General features: G+C 44.7%; 1 protein-coding gene across 1 annotated transcript in view; it reads right to left on the bottom strand.

The window, feature by feature from the left end:
- Positions 1-20,261, bottom strand: part of LOC311108417 (G-protein coupled receptor 12-like) — a gene marked incomplete at both ends in the record, with an annotated part of 121,984 nt that extends 101,723 nt beyond the window's left edge. Inside the window, 5 exons of the mRNA XM_084151042.1 lie at positions 2,348-2,466; positions 12,124-12,292; positions 12,387-12,531; positions 16,429-16,580; positions 20,229-20,261. Of these exons, the coding sequence (XP_084007168.1) occupies positions 2,348-2,466; positions 12,124-12,292; positions 12,387-12,531; positions 16,429-16,580; positions 20,229-20,261 (618 nt within the window). The remainder of the gene's footprint in view (positions 1-2,347; positions 2,467-12,123; positions 12,293-12,386; positions 12,532-16,428; positions 16,581-20,228) is intronic.
- Between the last annotated feature and the right edge of the window lie 2,305 nt (positions 20,262-22,566).

The raw sequence follows: 22,566 nt of genomic DNA, 5'->3' as shown, positions 1-22,566 counted from the left end.
TCCAATGTTGTCATTAAAATATTGTTTGATGGGTTGACAAGATTAACTCTGCTCATTGATCAACAATGCGCGGTGGCCGCTCAAGACTTCAGCTAATTTCAGATTTTGGCGCCTCAAGCGCGGAGCCATTGGCGCCGCTCACGGGAGTGAGTTCCTCGAATCGCACTGCTTGCAAAACTGCTTGCGCTTTGCCGCCCGCCGCCATACTCCCATTGGTCCGTCTGTAAGCGCCTAAAAGTGGCCCTTTGTCTGCTCAGAAACAAACAAAAGCTCACGAACAGTGGTGGTGACAGCTTTCTATACAGAGGTAGATATGCACTCACGTGCGCACGTGTGTTCTCAGGCAAGCACACGTTCACACACACACACACAGTGCTGTGCTGCAGGAATTCCTTATAAGTCTCTGCTGTAAAAGCTGTTACAGAAACACAGGTGCTGCTGGTAATCTTGTCTAAGTGATCTCCCACCATGCCAGTTGAAAGAAAGACACAGGAGGGTATTTAAGACCGCCGCACAAAGACCCTACCCATATTCTAACTGGCGCAGTGGTCTAAGGCACTGCATCGCAGTGCTAACTGTGCCACTAGAGATCCTGGTTCGAATCCAGGCTCTGTCGCAGCCGGCCGCGACTGGGAGACCCATGGGGCGGCGCACAATTGGCCCAGCGTCGTCCAGGGTAGGGGAGGGAATGGCCGGCAGGGATGTGGCTCAGTTGATAGAGCATGGCGTTTGCAACGCCAGGGTTGTGGGTTTGATTCCCATGGGGGGCCAGTACAAAAAAAAATATGTATTCACTAACTGTAAGTCGCTCTGGATAAGAGCGTCTGCTAAATGACTAAAATGTAAAATAAAAAATTTTTAAAATGTGTGTGCGCATCTGCCATGGTATTTGTGTGTGTCTGCCCTGGTGTGTGTGTGTGCAGTGGTGGGAAAATTACTCAAATGTCATATCTGAGTAAAAGTAAAGATACCTTAATAGAAAATGACTGAAGAAAAAGTAAAAGTCACCCAGTAAAATATTACTTGAGTAAAAGTATTTACAAATATCTGGTGGAAAAAGTACTCAATTGACATACTTGAGCATGGCCTTGAGAAGATGTTTTGGGTTGGGGGTGCTGACGAGTATTTTTCTCCACTCATTCAGGCGCAATAAAGGCCTAGTTCACAAAATTTGTTAAAACAAAAATAGATTTATCAGGGGATGCTGCAGCACCCTCAGCACCCTTACTTCCTGTGGCTATGTACTTCCTGTGGCTATGTACTATGTACTTCCTGTGGCTATACTATACATCAAATTCCTTATATTAAGCAAACCAGACGGCACAATTTCCTTGTTTATTTTTATTTACGGACAGACAGGGGCACACTCCAACACTCAGACATAATTTACAAACGCAGTATTTGTGTTTAGTGAGTTAGCCAGGTCCGAGGGCGTAGGGATGACAACGTGTTGATATACGCGTGAATTAAACCATAATTCTGACCTGCCTGAGCATTCGAAATATAACAAGTATTTTTTGGTGTCAGGGAAAATGTATGCGAGTAAAAAGTTCATATTTTCTTTAGGAATGTAGTGAAGTAAAAGTAAAAGTTGTTAAAAAATATAAATAGTAAAGTAATGTACAGATACCCCAAAAAACGACTTTAGTACTTTAAAGTATTTTACACCACTGTGTGTGTGTGTGTGTGTGTGTGTGTGTGTGTGTGTGTGTGTGTGTGTGTGTGTGTGTGTGTGTGTGTGTGTGTGTGTGTGTGTGTGTGTGGACGTGTTTAACTATTCTTGTGGGGACCAGAAGTCCCCAGAAGAATAGTAAACAAACAAACATTTGACCAACTGGGGACATTTTGTTAGTCCCCATAAGGTCAAATGCTATTTCTAGGGGGGTTAGGGTTAAGGTTAGAATTAGTGTTAGGGTTAGAATTACGTTAAGGGTTAGGGTTAGGAGCTAGGGTTAGTTTTAGGGTTAGGGTTAAGAGCTAGGGTTATGTTTAGGGTTAGGGTTAAGGTTAGGTTTTTGGGTAAAGGTTAGGGTTAGCGTTATACTAAGAGTGCGGGTAAGGTTTAGGGTTAGAGGTTAGGGAAAATAGGATTTTTAATGGGACTTAATTGTTTGTCCCCACAAGGTTAGCTGTACAAGACTGTGTGTGTGTGTGAACTGTATGTGTGTGTGCGTGTACCTGCGCCCCCAAAAGTACACATTTTTATTGTAACCCTGGACAAGCACACCTGATTCAACTTGTCAACTAATCATCAAACCCTCAATTAGTTGAATGAGGTGTGTTTGTCAAGGGTTACAAGGAAACTGTGTACTGTTGGGGGTACTCGAGGACCAGGGTTGGGAAACACTGCCATAAAGTTCCTCTGGTGCAGGTAGAAGTCAGTGGGCAGCTCCCAGAGGTGAGGCTTAGGCTCTAATGGCTGGTACACCTGCAGAAACAGGTTGATGGCATCCTGCCGGTCTGAAACTGAGTAAAAAGGGAGAGAGACAGAGACAGAAGGAGAGAAAGAGGAGACAGAAGAGAAATGAGACAATAAGCACAATATGCTCAGGACTGAGGTGTAACAGGGAGTCAAATTGTTCTATAGTGTTGGTCAGTTGAGCCTCTGCTGTGGTCAGTCGGCTCAAAGTTGACCTTAAATCAGACCTTGGTCTGAGGTGCCCACACGGTCATGTTGAAGTCAGTTGAAATTGAAGATGAGGATAGAGAGAGAGAAAAGGAAAATGTATCATCTAATCAAACTATATCTACATGAAAAGCTCCAGGGGCTCCTGAGATGAAAGCATCACAGAAAGGAAAACACAATTAAAACCAGACTACATCATGACAATGACTACATGGTTTGGGGTGTGGCAGGTGGGTGCTGCAGAGATAATAGTTTGGTTGGTGCGGGCGCGCATGTGTGTGTGCATTTAGTGTCTGTGTGTCACCTGTTGTACCATGTTGCGGTGGCGCGAGGTGTGATTGGTAAGATACACCTCCCTCTCTGCCGCGTAGCCACGTGCTAATGTACTAACGGCCGTGGTGGGTAATTAGCCATTAAACGAGGGTGTTTGGCTGCAGTTACAGGCTCTCACTCTCTCTCCCTGGTAATTTCTACAGGGAAGTTTCAGCTGAAGTTTATTCAAAAAATCAGGGGATAGGAGTTAATGTCAAACAATGGAAGTACACACGCAGGCACACAAGGCCACAAACGTCAATGAGAAGAAAATAAAAGTGTTTTTGTCACATTATGGGGGGGTGTCATCGGTGTGTGTTGTACATGGGAGGCAGGTTAGGGAACAGTGTGTGTGTGTGTGTGTGTGTGTGTATAGTGTGTATAGTGTGTTACAGCTTGTGTTCTTTTAATTAAACAATGTAGTTTCTCTGTGTTCTGAACATCCTCCACAGCTCACAATGTAATTGATTACGCATGTACAGTACAATGTGATGTCAATGCATTTACTGTCCTTGTATATAATAACAGTTATTTAAAGTATAAAACTGAGAAAGGAGTGAACTGTTGTGGAGCTGATGTGTGTGTGCTTGTACGGTCTCTATCATGATACTTAGTCAGGGACCCTATGACATCATACACAGAGCTCCAAAGCTCACGTCCAGCCAAAAGTTTTACATGAGTCAGTGAGGCAAGAGTTATATTGGGAGTGATGGGGGGTGGGGGGGAGGTGCAGGGGCCATGACAAAAATATTAGCCTTGCCTGTGTCAGTGAAAGCACACCGTCTCTGGTCCACACATAAACATCCTGTATGGTCAGGGACAGAATGAGAGGAGAGGAGGGAGGGAGGGAGGAAGGAACAGGAAGGGGTGGGACTGGGACTAAACTGGAGGAAACAAAGTAGAAAGGCAAAACAATTGACACAGGTGCACATGTTCAAGGCTGTACATCGATTACATCAATTTCCAAGAAAGACACCTGAAGTTTCAAAGCATCTAGAAGGCAGAATGTCATTGGGGCTTTATGACTGTTCTATTAAAAAAACAGCTAAATAGACTAGAGGTATCATGGCCTTGGGGAGGACATTGGAATTTAATTGAATGAATTAAGGAATATTCAACAGTAAGAGAACATATGACTTGTCCTTGAAAAAAAGAAAACATTCCTCTTGTGTTTTTAGCGACAGAAAAAGCAATATATGGCAGAAATAGAAACTGCTGGTTGAAAAAACAATTTCGTAAACATTATGTTGTTATGGCACTCTTACACAACAACTGAACGAGTCCGTATGTCTTCTTCTCATGGATCCTTAAAAAGTGAGGTTATGAATATATTCTTGAAGCTTTACAGTACGGTTATCTAATCACTACCCAACAATACCAACTGATAACCTGGCGCTGACGAAGATGGCGGCCTCGCAACTAGCTCTTATGGAACTTAGCTGTATTTAGTTTTTTATGTATACTTTTTTACTTTATTTGCTCAGAAAGTGTTTTGTGTCATTACATACAGCCGGGGCAAACTATTGGATATCAGAGCGGCGGTAACTCACCAGAATTACGACCAGGAATACGACTTTCCCGAAGCAGATCCTTTGTTTGCTCTCCCCAGGGCAATTGAACTGATTCCAGCGGCTGACCCAAAATATCGCCGGCGGAGGAGAGGCACTAAGAATGGCCTGCTGGTTCGACTTAGGAGGCGCGCACACCACCCACCGCTTCCAAGTATACTACTCGCTAATGTTCAGTCTTTGGATAACAAAGTTGACGAGCTCAGGGCAAGGATTTCTTTCCAGAGAGACATCAGGGCCTGTAACATACTTTGTTTCACTGAAACATGGCTCTCTGGGGATATTCTGTCGAAATCGGTCCAGTCAGATGGGTTCTCAGTTAATCACGCAGACAGAAATACATATCTCTCCTGGAAGCAGAAGGGCGGAGGTGTGTGTTTCATGATTAATGCCTCATGGTGTAATTGTAGTAACATACAGGAACTCAAGTCCTTTTGTTCACCTAGAATACCTCAATCAAATGCAGACCATATTATCTCCCAAGAGAATTTTCTTTGGTTATAGTCACGGTCATGTATATCCCCCCTCAAGCCGATACCACGACAGCCCTCAAAGAACTTCACTGGACTTTATGCAAACTGGAAATCACATATCCTGAGGCTGCATTTATTGTAGCCGGGGATTTTAACTAAGCAAATTTGAGTACTAGGCTGCCGAAGTTCTATCAACATATCGACTGTTGTACTCGGGCTCATAAAAACCTCGACCAATGCTATTCGAACTTCCAGGATGGTTATAAGGCCCTCCCCCGCCCTCCTTTCGGCAAATCTAACCACGACTCCATTTTGCTTTCCTATAGGCAGAAACTCAAACAGGAAGTACCCGTGCTAAGGACTATTCAACGCTGGTCTGACCAATCGGAATCCACGCTTCAAGATAGTTTTGATCACGCGGACTGGGATATGTTCCGGGTAGCTTGCGAAAATAATTTAGACGAATACACTGACACGGTGACTGAGTTTATCAGGAAGTGTATAGGAGATGTTGTGCCCACTGTGACTATTAAAACCTACCCTAACCAGAAACCGTGGATAGATGGCAGCATTCGCGCAAAACTGAAAGCGCGAACCACCGCATTTAACCATGGCAAGATGACTGGGAATATGGCAGAATACAAACAGTGTAGCTACTCACTCCGCAAGGCAATTAAACTGGCAAAACATCAGTATAGAGACAAAGTGGAGTCGCAATTCAACGGCTCAGACACGAGACGTATGTGGCAGGGTTTACAGACAATCATGGACTACAAAAGGAAAACCAGCCATGTCGCCGACACCGACGTCTCGCTTCCAGACAAGCTAAACACCTTCTTCGCCCACTTTGAGGATAACACAGTGCCACTGACGCGGCCCACTACCAAGGACTGTGGGCTTTCCTTCTCCGTGGCCAACGTGAGTAAGACATTTAAGCATGTTAACCCACACAAGGCTGCCGGCCCAGACTGCATCCCTAGCCGTGTCCTCAGAGCATGCGCAGACAAGCTGGCTGGTGTGTTTACGGACATATTCAATCTCTCCCTATCCCAGTCTGCTGTCCCCACATGATTCAAGATGGCCACCATTGTTCCTGTACCCAAGAAAGCAAAGGTAACTGAACTAAATGACTATCGCCCCATAGCACACACCTCTGTCATCATGAAGTGCTTTGGGAGACTAGTCAAGGATAATATCACCTCTACCTTACCTGTCACCCTTGACCCACTTCAATTTGCTTACCGCCCCCACTGCCCTATCCCATCTGGACAAGAGGAATACCTATGTAGGAATGCTGTTCATTGACTATAGCTCAGCATTCAACACCATAGTACCCTCCAAGCTAATCATTAAGCTCGAGGCCCTGGGTCTGAACCCCGCCCTGTGCAACTGGGTCCTGGACTTCCTGACGGGCCGTCCCCAGGTGGTGAAGGTAGGAAACAACATCTCAATTTTGCTGATCCTCAACACTGGGGCCACACAAGTGTGCATGCTCAGCCCCTCCTGTACTCCCTGTTCACCCATGACTGTGTGACCAAGCACGCCTCCAACTCAATCATCAAGTTTGCAGAGGACACAACAGTAGTAGTGGCGCAGTGGTCTAAGTCACTGCATCGCAGTGGTAGCTGTGCCACTAGAGATCCTGGTTCGAATCCAAGCTCTGTCATAGCTGGCCGCGACTGGGAGACCCATGGGGCGGCGCACAATTGTCCCAGCGTCGTCCAGGGTAGGGGAGGGAATGGCCGGCAGGGATGTAGCTCAGTTGGTAGAGCATGGTGTTTGCAACGCCAGGGTTGTGGGTTCGATTCCCACGGGGGGCCAGTATGAAAAATTTAAAAAGTAATGTATGCACTCACTAACTGTAAGTCGCTCTGGATAAGAGCGTCTGCTAAATGACAAAAAATGTAGTAGGCTTGATTACCAACAATGACGAGACAACCTACAGGGAGGAGGTGAGGGCTCTGGGAGTGTGGTGCCAGGAAAATAACCTCTCACTCAATGTCAACGAAACAAAGGAGATGATCGTGGACTTCAGGAAACAGCAGAGGGTGCAGACCCCTATCCACATCGACGGGACCGCAGTGGAGAAGGTGGAAAGCTTCAAGTTCCTTGGCGTACCCATCACTGACAAACTGAAATGGTCCTCAGGAGGCAGAAGAAATTTGGCTTGGCACCTAAAACCCTCACAAACTTTTACAGATGCACAATTGAGAGCATCCTGTCGGGTTGTATCACCACCTGGTACGGCAACTGCACCGCCCGCAACCGCAGAGCTCTCTAGAGGTTGGTGAGGTTTGCCGAACGCATTACCGGGGGCAAACTACCTGCCCTCCAGGACACCTACAGCACCCGATGTCACAGGAAGGCCAAAAAGATCATCAAGGACATCAACCACCCGAGCCATTGCCTGTTCACCCCGCTATCATCCAGAAGGCGAGGTCAGTACAGGTGAATTAAAGCTGGGACCGAGAGAATGAAAAACAGCTTCTATCTCAAGGCCATCAGACTTGTTAAATAGCCATGACTAGCACATTAGAGGCTGCTGCAGCCTATTGAAATCACTGGCCACTTTAAGAAATGGAACACTAGTCACTTTAATAATGTTTACGTATCTTGCATTACTCATCTCAAATGTATATACTGTATTCTATAATATTATACTGTATCTTAGTCCATGCCGCTCTGTCATTGCTTGTCCATATATGTATATATTCTTAAATTCCATTCCTTACTTAGATTTGTGTGTATTGGGTATACAGTGAGGGAAAATAGTATTTGATCCCCTGCTGATTTTGTACGTTTGCCACCTGACAAAGACATGATCAGTCTATAATTTTAATGGTAGGTTTATTTAAAAAGTGAGAGACAGAATAACAACAACAAAATCCAGAAAAACGCATGTCAAAAATGTTATGAATTTATTTGCATTTTAATGAGGGAAATAAGTATTTGACCCCTCTGCAAAACATGACTTAGTACTTGGTGGCAAAACCCTTGTTGGCAATCACAGAGGTCAGATGTTTCTTGTAGTTGGCCACCAGGTTTGCACACATCTCAGGAGGGATTTTGTCCCACTCCTCTTTGCAGATCTTCTCCAAGTCATTAAGGTTTCGAGGCTGACGATTGGCAACTCGAACCTTCAGCTCCCTCCACAGATTTTCTATGGGATTAAGGTCTGGAGACTGGCTAGGCCACTCCAGGACCTTAATGTGCTTCTTCTTGAGCCACTCCTTTGTTGCCTTGGCCATGTGTTTTGGGTCATTGTCATGCTGGAATACCCATCCACAACCCATTTTCAATGCCCTGGCTGAGGGAAGGAGGTTCTCACCCAAGATTTGACGGTACATGGCCCCGTCCATCATCCCTTTGATGCGGTGAAGTTGTCCTGTCCCCTTAGCAGAAAAACACCCCCAAAGCATAATGTTTCCACCTCCATGTTTGACGGTGGGGATGGTGTTCTTGGGGTCATAGGCAGCATTCCTCCTCCTCCAAACACGGCGAGTTGAGTTGATGCCAAAGAGCTCCATTTTGGTCTCATCTGACCACAACACTTTCACCCAGTTCTCCTCTGAATCATTCAGATGTACATTGGCAAACTTCAGACGGGCCTGTATATGTGCTTTCTTGAGCAGGAGGACCTTGCGGGCGCTGCAGGATTTCAGTCCTTTACAGCGTAGTGTGTTACCAATTGTTTTCTTGGTGACAATGGTCTCAGCTGCCTTGAGATCATTGACAAGATCCTCCCGTGTAGTTCTGGGCTGATTCCTCACCGTTCTCATGATCATTGCAACTCCACGAGGTGAGATCCTGCATGGATCCCCAGGCCGAGGGAGATTGACAGTTCTTTTGTGTTTCTTCCATTTGCGAATAATCGCACCAACTGTTGTCACCTTCTCACCAAGCTGCTTGGCGATGGTCTTGTAGCCCATTCCAGCCTTGTGTAGGTCTACAATCTTGTTCCTGACATCCTTGGAGAGCTCTTTGGTCTTGGCCATGGTGGAGAGTTTGGAATCTGATTGATTGATTGCTTCTGTGGACAGGTGTCTTTTATACAGGTAACAAGCTGAGATTAGGAGCACTCCCTTTAAGAGTGTGCTCCTAATCTCAGCTCGTTACCTGTATAAAAGACACCAGGGAGCCAGAAATCTTTCTGATTGAGAGGGGTCAAATACTTATTTCCTTCATTAAAATGCAAATCAATTTATAACATTTTTGACATGCGTTTTTCTGAATTTTGTTGTTGTTATTCTGTCCCTCACTGTTCAAATAAACCTACCATAAAAATTATAGACTGATAATTTCTTTGTCAGTGGGCAAACGTACAAGATCAGCAGGGGATCAAATACTTTTTTCCCTCACTGTATGTTGTGAAATTGTTAGATATTACTTGTTAGATATTACTGCACTGTCGGAGCTAGAAGCACAAGCATTTCGCTACACCAACAATAATATCTGCTAAACACGTGTATGTGACAAATACAATTTTATTTTATTTGATCAACAACACTCCAGAAAACCTAGGAGCTAAATGCAGCCCATATCAAAATGCCACGTATTATTCAATAGGGAATGAAATAAAGCTACTAGAGGTTTGTTTGTCATCTACAGTAATTATGTAATGTTTAAAACATGGCCAAGGTGAGTTCATTATTACTCATTCCTCCTCAGTGAACAGAAAACACAGAGTTCTTAACATCATTAAACTGTAGCTAATATGTACTCCAGCCAGACAAAATATGTGCCTTCTATAATAGAGCGCTGCACATGCATGAATTTTAAGCCCAAGCCCTACTCATGCCTGCGACGCTCAGGCCCTACCCTAACCAGGCCTGATTGTTTTTGCCAAATTTAAGGCCCAGCCCTGCCCGAAATCAGCAAGAACTTCCTCCATTATTAAATCCATTAGCTGCTCCTCTCTGTCTGTCACTTGCTCCCTGCGCGTAGCTCGCTCTGCATGTGCTCTGCTCATGGCGCTCGGAGTCTGTGAGTATCCATAGCAACGGCTCCGCTTGGGCTGCTCTGTTCAATGAAGGCCACCACCTGATTCCCACTCTCACTCAGCAGACAGTGAAGCTACAACAGGGTGAGAATGCACTTATTGAACTTAAGTGCATCACACTCTCAGGCCCCTGATCCCCTCTTTTCTCCCACTCACTCCGTCTCAGGTCCCTGAGCCCCTCTTTTCCTCCACTCACGCCGTCTCAGGCCCCTGATCCCCTCTTTTCTCCCACTCACCTCTCAACCCCAATTTTTTCCCCACTCACTCCATCCCAGCCAGGCCCCAGCAGAGCTCTTTGTGGATATCTTATATGACCCCTGGGGTTCTAGTGCACATCATTTCACTGAACTAAAGTTGCATTACCACCACAATCATATGACTCACCTCCAAAGCCCAGTGTGTGTGTGCGTCTCTGTGTCTGTGTACAGGGGCAAAGGGAGCAGATGGTGATGAGATGAGAAGACACAGCCACACACTCAAACACATACACACACACTGTGTGTGTGTGTGTGTGTGTGTGTGTGTGTGTGTGTGTGTGCATGTAGTCAACACACAAGGTCAATTACATCAGCCTAGGGAGCCACAAAAGTTTTAATATAAAAAGACCATGATGCAATAACAGCAACGATAATAATCTCATCCAAATAAACAATTCTCCCTATATTCCAATATTACCATCTCTCCCATTAGGCCTCTCTGTTGAGTGGATCAATCCCATGACTCACTACGATTGAGTTAAATTGAACAAGGCCCCCAGTAAAATACTTCAGAGCCTTCCAGTAAAACACAAACGTCCTTTGCAGGAAGTCATGTGTTGGTTGATGAGGTGAGAAGCCATTTTGTCCTCTGTAAGATGTCAGTGTGACTGAAGGGAGATATGGGTCCTGTGGTGATGATAGACTGAATGGGGGAGGTGGGTGTGTGTACGCATGTGTGTGAGAGAGTGAGAGTTTGTGTGTGTGAGAGCGTTAGAGTGTGTGTGTGTGCACGCACATGTGCATGCGTGTGTGACTAAGTCTTTTCACATACGAGTGTGTGAGGGTGATTCAGAAAAATGTTCTCTGGGAGACCCAGGGGAATTTCTACAGCTCTGTTAAATCCTCCAGCAAACAGGAGAGATATGAGACAGAGACAAGGGGAAGCTTTTCTAATCAACCCTGTGTCTACAGTGTTCTACAATACCAGAGGCTGTGAAGTAAGACATAGAGCCATGGGGATTTAAAGGGATAAAGGGAACATTTGTAAGCCAAGAACATAACACTTAGTGCTCTATATTGAAGATTTCCCCTGTGTTCTATATCGGCTGTTCTAAGGTACTCCAAGGCAACAACAATGGAGCGTTCAATCCCTCTGCTCTCTACTGTAACTCTTCCCTAGAATGTTGTTGGAAATGAGAATGTGTCCTCAAACAATGTTGCCAGTAAATACAATAAATAAATCAATGGACACATTTACATTTAGGGTTGATTTATGATGGCCTTTATGGCAATGCTGAAGACTGATGTGAAGAAGGGGGATAAAGTCCAGCTCTGTACAAAGTGTTTGTCTACCAGAATAATCTACAGCCATAGTATCCACTGTAATGCTGACAATGTGCCTTCACAGTGTGTGTGTACGTGCGTGTGTGTGTGTAAGGTCGTGGGAGAGAGTATGTACAATTCACTTGATGTATGACATTATTAAGAGGTTGCCACTCACCCTACACTGGGCCTACAAACTCATCATTGATTTTCTTTGAAATGTAAAGCTTTGGGGAAATGAAAGATGATGGGGAGAGGGAGGATGGGGGAGAGCTGGATCTTTTTATGTAACAAGAATTCAGGTCTGGATGCCGAATCAGCATTTCCATGGTAACGGGGAGAGGCAGGGGTGGTAGGTTCATGGGGGGCAGGGCAGGTGTGGGTGGAAGGAAAGACATATGAGTTAGGAGGGGGCGGGGGGGGGTCACATTATCTGACAAAGAGAGCATGGAGGTAGTGGGAGCACTGGTTCAACAGTAGTGGGAGAACGGGAGGGGGGTGAGGGGATGAGGAGGGGGTGGAAGGAAGAGGAGGAAGAGTCACTAGTGGATGAGTAAGCAGTGGTCTCATAATGACAGAGCAGGGGTGAACGGAATGTGTGTGTGTGTGTGTGTGTGGTGTCTACCTGAGAAAGCATTGCTGTCGTAGTGGGACAGGGTCTGTATGATGTCTTTGGAGTGCTGTGTCCAGAGGGTTATCTTGCGGTAGGTCTTGACCCTGTGGACCAGCTGGGAGCCCCCGTACTGCAGAGACAGGGTGTCCCCATGGTCTTCATACAGCTCCGCATTCAGCTCCTGAATGTTTTAAGTTCTAATGTCAGCTTTTAGTAATGTTTAAGTGCATCTCTGGCGAGAGTAGGGTAGGGAGTAGGGTAGGGTTTAATCTGACACAGTCTGTGTCGAACTGCAACCTTGGCTTGTCAATCATGCCCAGAGAGTAGAGCTGATAGGCCAGAGCACACTTCTCCACCATGAACTGGCCGGTGTTAGTACGGTCCAGACAGTCCACACAGTTATTCCTCAAAACACCCCGTCTGAGGGGAGGAGAGGAGATCTCAACAACAACAATCTCAAAGTGGGCGCTGATAAAAGACGGGCATCATCTCCATCTTGATGTTTCCATGTCAACAGCCACCGTCGGCTCAGGTGTTCAATACCTATCTAAATCTCCTGACCCAGATCCACTGCAGATTCATAGCAAATAAACATGACCAAACAACATATTTACTCCATCATTCATCACTTATATAAGCTACAAAACAGCTAAGGGGAAAAAACATGACTGACATGCGAAGAGCAGCCAGGCCACAGGAAAACAGGAAGTTGGTAGGTGTTGTGTGTATATTTCCTGGGGAGGTGTGCATGTCCTGCGTGTAGGTGTGTATATACCGTACCCACTTGAGGTGAGACTTTCACCAAGGTTTCCCCACCTGAGGAGAGTATGTTTAGTATGTTTGTTGTACTTTTATACTCCTGAAATTCAAATGAATTGCCTAGAGATGGCACAACTCCAAGTTTCTGAATCTGAACACATTTAAGACAGGTGCATCAAGGAGTAATTCTCCAATGCCACAATGGCCTAAAGCACTGTATGATAACAACCAGAGGAACATAGGTTCTACCCATAGCATTTCTTTCCTCTCCAAGATTACCATCCAATCTTCTCTGTTTATCAATTGCTTCATTGCCAGGTCCAGCCCCAGGCTCTAATGCAAAGCATGATAAGCTAATGTTTATTCCATCCATGTATTGATTTGATGGATCTGAACTCAAGATGCAATCTAATCATAGCTAGAGATACAGTAGTAAGAACTAGCTGTACTAGCCTGATAACAGATAATATAAGCGGTCATGCTGACATCTCATACAGGAGACAAGGTTACATGCAAGGCAGTGCCAACCAAGGCTGGCTTAGGAACCAGTATTGTCCTGCCTCTTCCGCAGCAGAGCCCAAAATCTATTTCATTTAATTCCTTTTCTTTCATTCTTTTTCCGGCTTTTTAATTCATTTTCTTTTAAAAAACTATTGCGGTTGTCTTAGAAGGCTGGCCCTCCAGACAGCAGCATGGTAGCCTCCACGTGAGAAACTCGAGAGCTACTCAGAACGTCAGATGTCTGAAAGTAAGGGAAAAATAATAAATTAAGAAGTGAGGTCTCTTCATTTGCGAAGCACGTCTGCTCAGGAGCCAAGACTAGAGTGGACTCACCAACCCCGCCGGAGACGAGAGAGTTGGCGGCTTTGTGTGTGTGTTTCTTAGGAATGAGCGCTTGCATAAAAGCAAGGGTGTGGGAGGGTGTTTGATAATGTAACATAAGGCTAGTAAATACAGGCATTAGAAGCATGGCTAGTAGGTTATGTAACCAGATGGAAATGTCAATGCATGTGATTAAGATATGCAGATATTGTGAGCAGAGCACCCCTCCACACCCTGCTGCTGCATGAACTGTAATTTACTCAGATAGTCAGGGAAACTCTGGTCATGACTATAAAGCAAGACCAACTCCCATCTTACACACCCATCCATTCCCATTACTGGATATTAATTCATATTGGAAGTAAAAATCTACATTAAATTGCTATTAATGCATGATTGTGAAATATGATTCCCTCTCACCCAAAAAAATTATTGCTTAGGGCCCCCAAAAGGGGGCATGTTTTCATGAGCTTGGGTCCCAGGAAAACCCTGAATTTCTCATTTGGGTCCCAGGTTGAACATTTTTAAGAACCCCTGGTCTAACCCTTTAAAACAAACTTAGCAATTATCACAACTGAAACCAATTATGACAATTTAACACCAACCCCGCCAACAAATCTAGAGGGTGAGTGACCATAGAGAATAAGAGCACCTCCTCCCAGCTGCCCACTGCACTGAGGCTAGGAAACACTGTCACTACCGATAAATCTACGATAATCGAAAATTTCAACAAGCATTTTGCTACGGCTGGCCATGCTTTCCACCTGGCTACCCCTACCCCGGCCACCAGCTCTGCACCCTCCGTTGCAACTTGCCCATGCCCCCCTACAAATCAGCTGGGCTAGACAATCTGGACCCTTTCTTTCTAAAAATTAGCCACCGTAATTGTCACATCCCCTATTACCAGCCTGTTCAGCCTCTCTTTCGCATCATCTGAGATCCCCAGAGATTGGAAAGCTGCCGCGGTCATCCCCCTCTTCAAACGGGGTGACACTCTAGATCCAAACTGTTACAGACCTATATCCATCCTGCCCTGCCTTTCGAAAGTATTTGAAAGCCAAGTTAACAAACAGATCACCGACCATTTCGAATGCCACCGTACCTTCTCCCCTATGCAATCCGGTTTCCGAGCTGGTCATGGGTGTACCTCAGCCACGCTCAAGGTCCTAAACGATATAATAACCGTGATCGATAAAAGACAGTACTGTGCAGCCGTCTTCATTGACCTGGCCAAGGCTTTTGACTCTGTCAATCACCGCATTCTTATTGGCAGACTAAATAGCCTTGGTTTCTCAAATGACTGCCTCGCCTGGTTCACCAACTACTTCTCAGATAGAGTTCAATGTGTCAAATCGGAGGGCCTGTTGTCTGGACCTCTGGTAGTCTCTATGAGGGTGCCACAGGGTTCAATTCTCGGGCCGACTCTATTCTCTGTGTATATCAATGATGTTGCTCTTGCTGCTGGTGACTCTCAGATCCACCTCTACGCAGACAACACCATTGTGTATACATCTGGCCCTTCATTGGACACTGTGTTAACAAACCTCCAAACGAGCTTCAATGCCATACAACACTCCTTCCGTGGCCTCCAACTGCTCTTAAACTGACTATCCTACCGATCCTTGACTTCGGCGATGTCATTTACAAAATAGCTTCCAGCACTCTACTCAGTAAATTGGATGTAGTCTATCACAGTGTCATCTGTTTTGTCACCATAGCCCCATATACTACCCACCATTGTGACCTGTACGCTCTCGTTGGCTGGCACTCACTGCATATTCGTTGCCAAACCCACTGGCTCCAGGTCACCTATAAATCACTTCTAGGCAAATCCCGCCTTATCTTAGCTCATTGGTCACCATAGCAACACCCACCCGTAGTCTGCGTTCCAGCAGGTATATCTCACTGGTCATCCCAAAAGCCAACACCTCCTTTGGTCGCCATTCCTTCCAGTTCTCTGCTGCAAATGACTGGAAGAACTGCAAAAATCTCTGAAGCTGGAGACTCTTATCTCCCTCACTATCTTGACAACACTATCAGTTGTCAGGGCAGCTTACCGATCACTGCACCTGTACACAGCCCATCTGAAATTAGCCCACCCAACTACCTCATCCCCATATTGTTATTTACATTGTCATTTATTTTGCTCATTTGCACCCCAGTATCTCTATTTGCACATCATCTTCTGCACATCTATCACTCCAGTGTTAATACTAAATTATAATTGTAATTATTTTGCACTATGGCCTATTTATTGCCTTACCTCCATAACTTACTACATTTGCACACACTGTATATAGATTTTCTATTGTGTTATTGACTGTACGTTTTGTTTATTCCATATGTAACTCTGTGTTGTTGTTTTTACCGCTCTGCTTTGCTTTATCTTGGCCAAGTTGCAGTTGTAAATGAGAACTTGTTCTCAACTGGCTTACCTGGTTAAATAAAGGTGAAATAAAAAATTAATAAAAAATGTGAGTGTTAGGGGTGGTAGGCATAGAGGTATAGGTTGGGGTGTAAAGGGCAGGGGTTTGCGCCCCTCTGGGCTCACCTCTAGTCTGGCCTAAGAGTGTGGAAGTAGAAGGGCAGATGTGGGTAAATGTGTGTGTGTGTGTGTGTGTGTGTGTGTGTGTGTGTGTGTGTGTGTGTGTGTGTGTGTGTGTGTGTGTGTGTGTGTGTGTGTGTGTGTGTGTGTGTGTGTGTGTGTGTGTGTGTGTGTGTGTGGTGGCGGCTCACCTCTCGTCTGGCCTGCAGTAGGAGTCGGAGCGGTTGATGAAGAAGGCGATGTAGTCAATGCAGTTTTCCGGAGGGAGGAACTGGTTGAGGTTGATGACGGCTGGGAAGAGCTCTTCACTAAGGATCTTCTCATGCTTCCGCTTTTCTCGTTTCTACACACAGACACAGAGACACACACATAGTCAGCTTTACGCATTTAGACTGAAAGAAAAGTCTCTGATTTATCAAAAAAGGCATGGAAGTCTATGGTAATGTCATTGTTTTTGTCTTGGGCAAAATTGCTTCTGCTGCAAAACTAGGTTTTTGAACATCTCGATCCATTAACTACCTAGCTAAGATCAGCTGGAGCTACTTTATAAGAGAGAAGGGGAGACAGGAGAAACTGTGAATAAGGGGTGACCACCCTACCCTCCTCCCTCCCTAACACCACCCCCCAGTCCTCTGCCTGCACATGGCCGGAGCTTGTGCAAGCAATGGAGGGTTGTGATGGGCTATTCCCGTCCTCGCTCCCTTGTGACAACGTGAGCAGGACACCTGAGCTCAACAGCAAGAAGGGGGGTTCACAACACTGTTTGAATAGCAAGTGTGTGTGTGTGTGTGTGTGTGTGTGTGTGTGTGTGTGTGTGTGTGTGTGTGTGTGTGTGTGTGTGTGTGTGTGTGTGTGTGTGTGTGTGTGTGTGTGTGTGTGTTGTGTGTGTGTGTGTGTGTGTGTGTGTCTGTTTGCCTGTCTGTATTTAAGGTGGTTTTCCAACTGCTTAGAATCACTAGCCCCTAACCAGTTTCATCCCTCTAGGGTCCCTCTTTTATCCCTCTTTCTGTCAGAGTAACCACAGCAACTGTTATTTTCCAATGGATTGACAAAGCTAGGGATTTAGTCTATACCTTCACTAGCTAATTAAAACAACACACCAGGCTGTTGTCCAATCACACAGAGGTGTAATTCCAGGAATCCTTGTTTCTTAGAACAATTCTGAATTGAAATTCTTAGTCATTTTGATGCGTCTGTCAACACTTAATTATCACCATGTTAGATTTTACATCAGATTTCCCTTTTTTCTTCCTCTCCTTTTGTTCACTCCCCCACCGCCCACAGGGAAAGAGATATCAGAGACACACACTTGAGAAGCAGTAATGTCATAGAACGCTTGGAAAAGAACAGTATAGTTTCCAACACGTATTGTAGAATCAAAGAACGAGGAACAATCACTTTCCTTCAAAGAGAGAATAAAACAACATGGCTGATTGAGTCATAGAAGTGCATTTATAACCACAATGACAGAGGCCTTTGACTTTGAAGTCAGAGCAGCATCAAATTGGCAACAAAAGGATGGCTTGCAAGTTAAGTCCTCTCACTACTGCTGGAGTGGGCTATAAAGGCCAAGGCAGTAGTAGTGTCTTTCATTGATTGTGGTGTGTGAAGAGGCATTGTTTCCCCTATATTCATATAGCAGTGTCGGACCACCGCTCAGGGTTTCCATTAGGAAGATTTGGCGCAGGACAACATGACCGGCAAGATTGAAATTTACCTGACAATTGAGAAATTTACCGGACATCCATATGCATTGGGTGCGTAACGCATTAGGGCGTCCATCAAGGGTGCTCAAAAACAAATTTAGGTTATTGCAATTTATCTTAACAGAATAGAAATTAGCCTTTAAAGTTGTACTAAAATAAAGTAGAACGATGTTCTTGCGTCTTCATCCCTGCTATAAAACATAAATGATTTTTTTAAACACATATGGAATCATGTAGTAACCAGAAAAGTGCTAAACAAATCAAAATATATTTTAAATTTTAAATTCTTCAAAGTAGCCACCCTTTGCCTTGATGACAGCTTTGCACACTCTTGGCATTCTCTCAACCAGCTTCACCTGTAATGCTTTTCCAACGGTCTTGAAGGAGTTCCCACATATGCTGAGCACTTGTTGGCTGCTTTTCCGTCACTCTGCGGTCCGACTCATCCCAAACCATCTCAATTGGGTTGAGTTCAGGGGATTGTGGAGGCCAGGTCATCTGATGAAGCACACCATCACTTTCCTTCTTGGTCAAATAGCCCTTACACAGCCTGGAGGTGTGTTTTGGGTCATTGTCCTGTTGAAAAACAAATGATAGTCCTACTAAGCCCAAACCAGATGGGATGGCGTATCGCTGCAGAATGATGTGGTAGCCATGCTGGTTAAGTGTGCCTTTAATTCTAAATAAATCACAGACAGTGGCACCAGCAAAGCACCATCACACCTCCTCCTCCATGCTTCACGGTGGGCACCACACATGTAGATATCATCCGTTCACCTACTCTTTGTCTCACAAAGACACGGCGATTTGAACCAAAAATCTCAAATTTGGACTCATCAGACCAAAGGACAGATTTCCACTGGTTTAATGTCCATTGCTCGTGTTTCTTGGCCTAAACAAGTCTCTTCTTCTTATTGGTGTCCTTTAGTAGTGGTTTCTTTGCAGCAGTTTGACCATGAAGGGCTGATTCGCACAGTCTCCTCTGAACAGTTGATGTTGAGATGTGTATGTTACTTGAACTCTGTGAAGCATTTATTTGGGCTGCAATTTCCGAGACTGGTAACTCTAATAAACTTATCTTCTGCAGCAGAGGTAACTCTGGGTCTTCCATTCCTGTGGCAGTCCTCATGAGAGCCAGTTTCATCAGAGTGCTTGATGGTTTTTGTGACTTCACTTGAAAAAAGTTCTTGAAATGTTCCGTATTGACTGACCTTCGTGTCTTAATGTAATGATGGACTGTCGTTTCATTTGCTTATTTGAACTGTTCTTGCCATAATATGGACTTGGTCTTTTACCAAATAGGGCTATCTTCTGTATACCACCCCTACCTTCTCACAACACAACTGACTGGCTCAAACGCATTAAGAAGGAAAGAAATTCCACAAATTAACTTTTAACAAGGCACACCTGTTAATTGAAATGCATTCCAGGTGACTACCTCATGAAGCTGGTTGAGAGAATGCCAAGCGTGTTTAAAGCTGTCATCAAGGCAAAGGGTGGCTACTTTGAAGAATCTCAAATATAAAATACATTTTGATTTTTTTAACACTTTTTTGGTTACTACATGATTCCATATTTGTTATTTCATAGTTTTGATGTCTTCACTATTATTCTACAATGTAAAAAATAGTAAAAATAAAGAAAAACCCTGGAATGAGTAGATGTGTCCAAACTTTTGACCGGTACTCTATTTCTGAAGCCAGAGTGCTGTAAGCACTGAGTATGGACAGTGTTTGTTGGCGACTGATATTTACCCGTCCAGCCTCGGCTTGAACCTAAAGTGTTATCAAGGGGAGAGCTTTAGCTTGGAGGTCACTTTTGCACAGAACACACTGTGTTTTAGCCAAGCTTCAGCTAATGGTTGTAGCCTTGACGCGGTAGCTGTCTTGGTTGTATAGTCTCTTGGACCGGAGTACCGTGTAGGTGGGACCGATTAAGCAAGGATGACCGACTGAACGTAGGTGAACTATGGAAGAGAGCTTAGCTAGCCGTGTGCTAACTGAGGTAATTTGTGTGATCGTTAAGCCTAACTTAGTTTAGCAGAGGTAATGCTAGCCTTGCCACGTTAGCTAGCCTGTCTTATGCCGTCTCGTGGATTGGATCACTGAGTAGTGGGACCGAGTCAAACAGTAAGCACAAAGCAACTGGGTACTAGGCAAACTATATACAAGAGTTAGGCTAGTAATAGCCAGAAAGTAGTTAGCTAGCTGGTGTTTGCCGCAAGGGCTAGTAGCCTAGCTTAAGCTAGCACAGTCTGGTTCTCGGTAACGCCATACAATACTCACAGGACTCAGGGTCGCAGAGAGCTGCCTGAGCATGTTAACCTGGTTATGCGTGTGCTAGACGACCCTTAGCTGTGAGGATCTCGTAATTGACATTAGGTAGCTAGTGTTCACCCAGTGGGCTATTAGCCTAGCTTAGCTAGCACCGTGTTAGCCAAAGAGAAGGCTTGAGAGCCTCTTTTGACTGTAGTACCGTGTGGTGTATCTGGTCAGTTTAGCCATAGCTAGTAATTCCATGAATTCGAGTGCTTGGCTTAGTTCGCCCAGTACGGGGGAAAGCAATAGCCGTAACTCTGGGAGAGAAGTTTCTATCAGCCGGGTTATACATGTGCTACTCAAAGCCTGACCATAAGGTCTGTACAGCTTAGCTAGCTGGTAGTAGCCTCGTGGGCTAAAGCCTGTAATCCTGAACTCGGTGGCGAATCCTAGCGGATCACCTGTGAACAGTTAAGCAGGACAACAGTGATTAAAGTCGTGCTGAGAAGAGCTAGAGACAGCTTGTGATCTCTGTAAGGAAGAAAACAATAATGAGTTAGAGTGCAGGAGCGCAGCACCTTATAAGGAGTGGGGTTCCCCACTATTCACCATACTTCCTGCCTCGAAAGGCGTGTCCCCATAGTGAGATACTGAAATTAGTATTTGAAAGAGAACCAAATGTAGCATACAATAACAAATGTTTTTAGTGATAAGAAATGAAAATAAATGTATACAATACACTGTATTCACATGTTTTGAAACAAAACAGGTGTAAAAGCACCTGTTTTGAAATTGTTAAAAATGGGAGAAGAAATTAGGTAGAGTGTGAGAGGGCAGGAGCCATATGACCTTGTGTGGGCATACCCTTGTCCTCGAAGATGTCGAAGCTGTCCTGCCTGCTGCTCTGTGTGTGCACCTCCTCCACGGTGCCCGGGTCACATGGGCTATGCAGCAGCGTCAGGTTGTACTGCAGAAATGGCTCAGGTCATAGCTGTAGCTGGGGGTCAAAGATCATAGGTGAAAAGGTCAACAAGGATGGCGAGAAGAACAACAGTCGTTAATCAGAGAGTAAATCGATGAGATGGATGAATGGAGTGATTGGTATAAATAATAATATATAGAGGAATGACGGAAGATCCGATGAAATCAATAAGACATTTTTTATACATGACAGTATATATATTTTTAAATATCTTTAATGACAATAGATTTATCCTTGATGATATACAATATTTTTAATCCTTGAGGATATAAAAGGTAGGGTCCGAAATAAATCTTCACCTGTCGCTAGGGAGAAAAATGACCAGCTTGACAACAATTCCTTGTGAGAACTAATAGAAGGTAATCTGTGGAGTGAGTCGTGACTACACTATGTCAATACAGACCCTTCAGCACAGGTTAACCTTAAGAGTCAAGGGCACAAAACTGCTACTGTGGGCTGTAGATGGTAGGTGTTGAAGGGCATGATTCGAAGAGGCATTACGGGGGCACTTGGACTGTGCCTATATTACGTTGGGGTCCATTGTTGCATGAAGGATCAGAAGGCTATTTTGAGCTCTCTGTGTATCACGCTGGCTTTAGTGACAGCAAACTCTGACAGAAAGACAGACAAACTGACGGACAGCCAGACGGACACTTTTGAAAGGAGTCCAATTGTACATTGATGTTACATAACTATTCTTTCCCTCAAGTAGAGATGGGTGTGATGTCATCGTGTTTTTACCTACTTAACAAGAAGTGGATTGTACGAAGCCGTCACACCGAACAGCAGCCACAAGGCCATGTGTGAAACGTCAATTACCTACTGACCTCATGGGATGCTTGGTGTGTGTGTGTGTGTGTAGTGCATGCGTGCGGAAATTGAGTGAGAGAAAACATTTACGGAAAGAGGAAATTGGAAGGAAAGGAGAAAGTCTCCAGTGAGGTGTGGGTTATTTAACTGTCTGTTGTTCTATTGTACCTGGCCTCATAATGATGCATCACCACTCATGTTGGTATCGTCAATCTTCTATATCAGGGGTGTCCTTTCAATTAAGACCTAGACAACCAGGTGAAGGGAGTTCCTTACTAATTAGTGACCTTAATTCATCAATCAAGTACAAGGTTGGAGCGAAAAACCCTCAAACACTCGGCCCACCGTAGAATGAGTTGACACGTGTTGTATATGGAGTGACCACCAATGTCTGCCATTTAAAACCCTCCGCTTGGTGATCAAGACGATGTAATACCCCTCTAGGAATCAGACAAAACCTGCAAGACCAGGACAATAAATACATATAAACAGCACAAATTAGCCTATTATTACCGTAGCTTACAAGGATACCCCAAAGCACCCAGATAACGTACACAACTCGTATGCAACTTT

This window comes from Coregonus lavaretus, assembly GCF_964263955.1.
Source record: "Coregonus lavaretus genome assembly, chromosome: 33".
Classification (NCBI taxonomy): Eukaryota; Metazoa; Chordata; class Actinopteri; order Salmoniformes; family Salmonidae; genus Coregonus; species Coregonus lavaretus.
The sequence above is the reverse complement of the archived record's forward strand: the minus strand, read 5'-3'. Positions and strand labels throughout refer to the sequence as shown.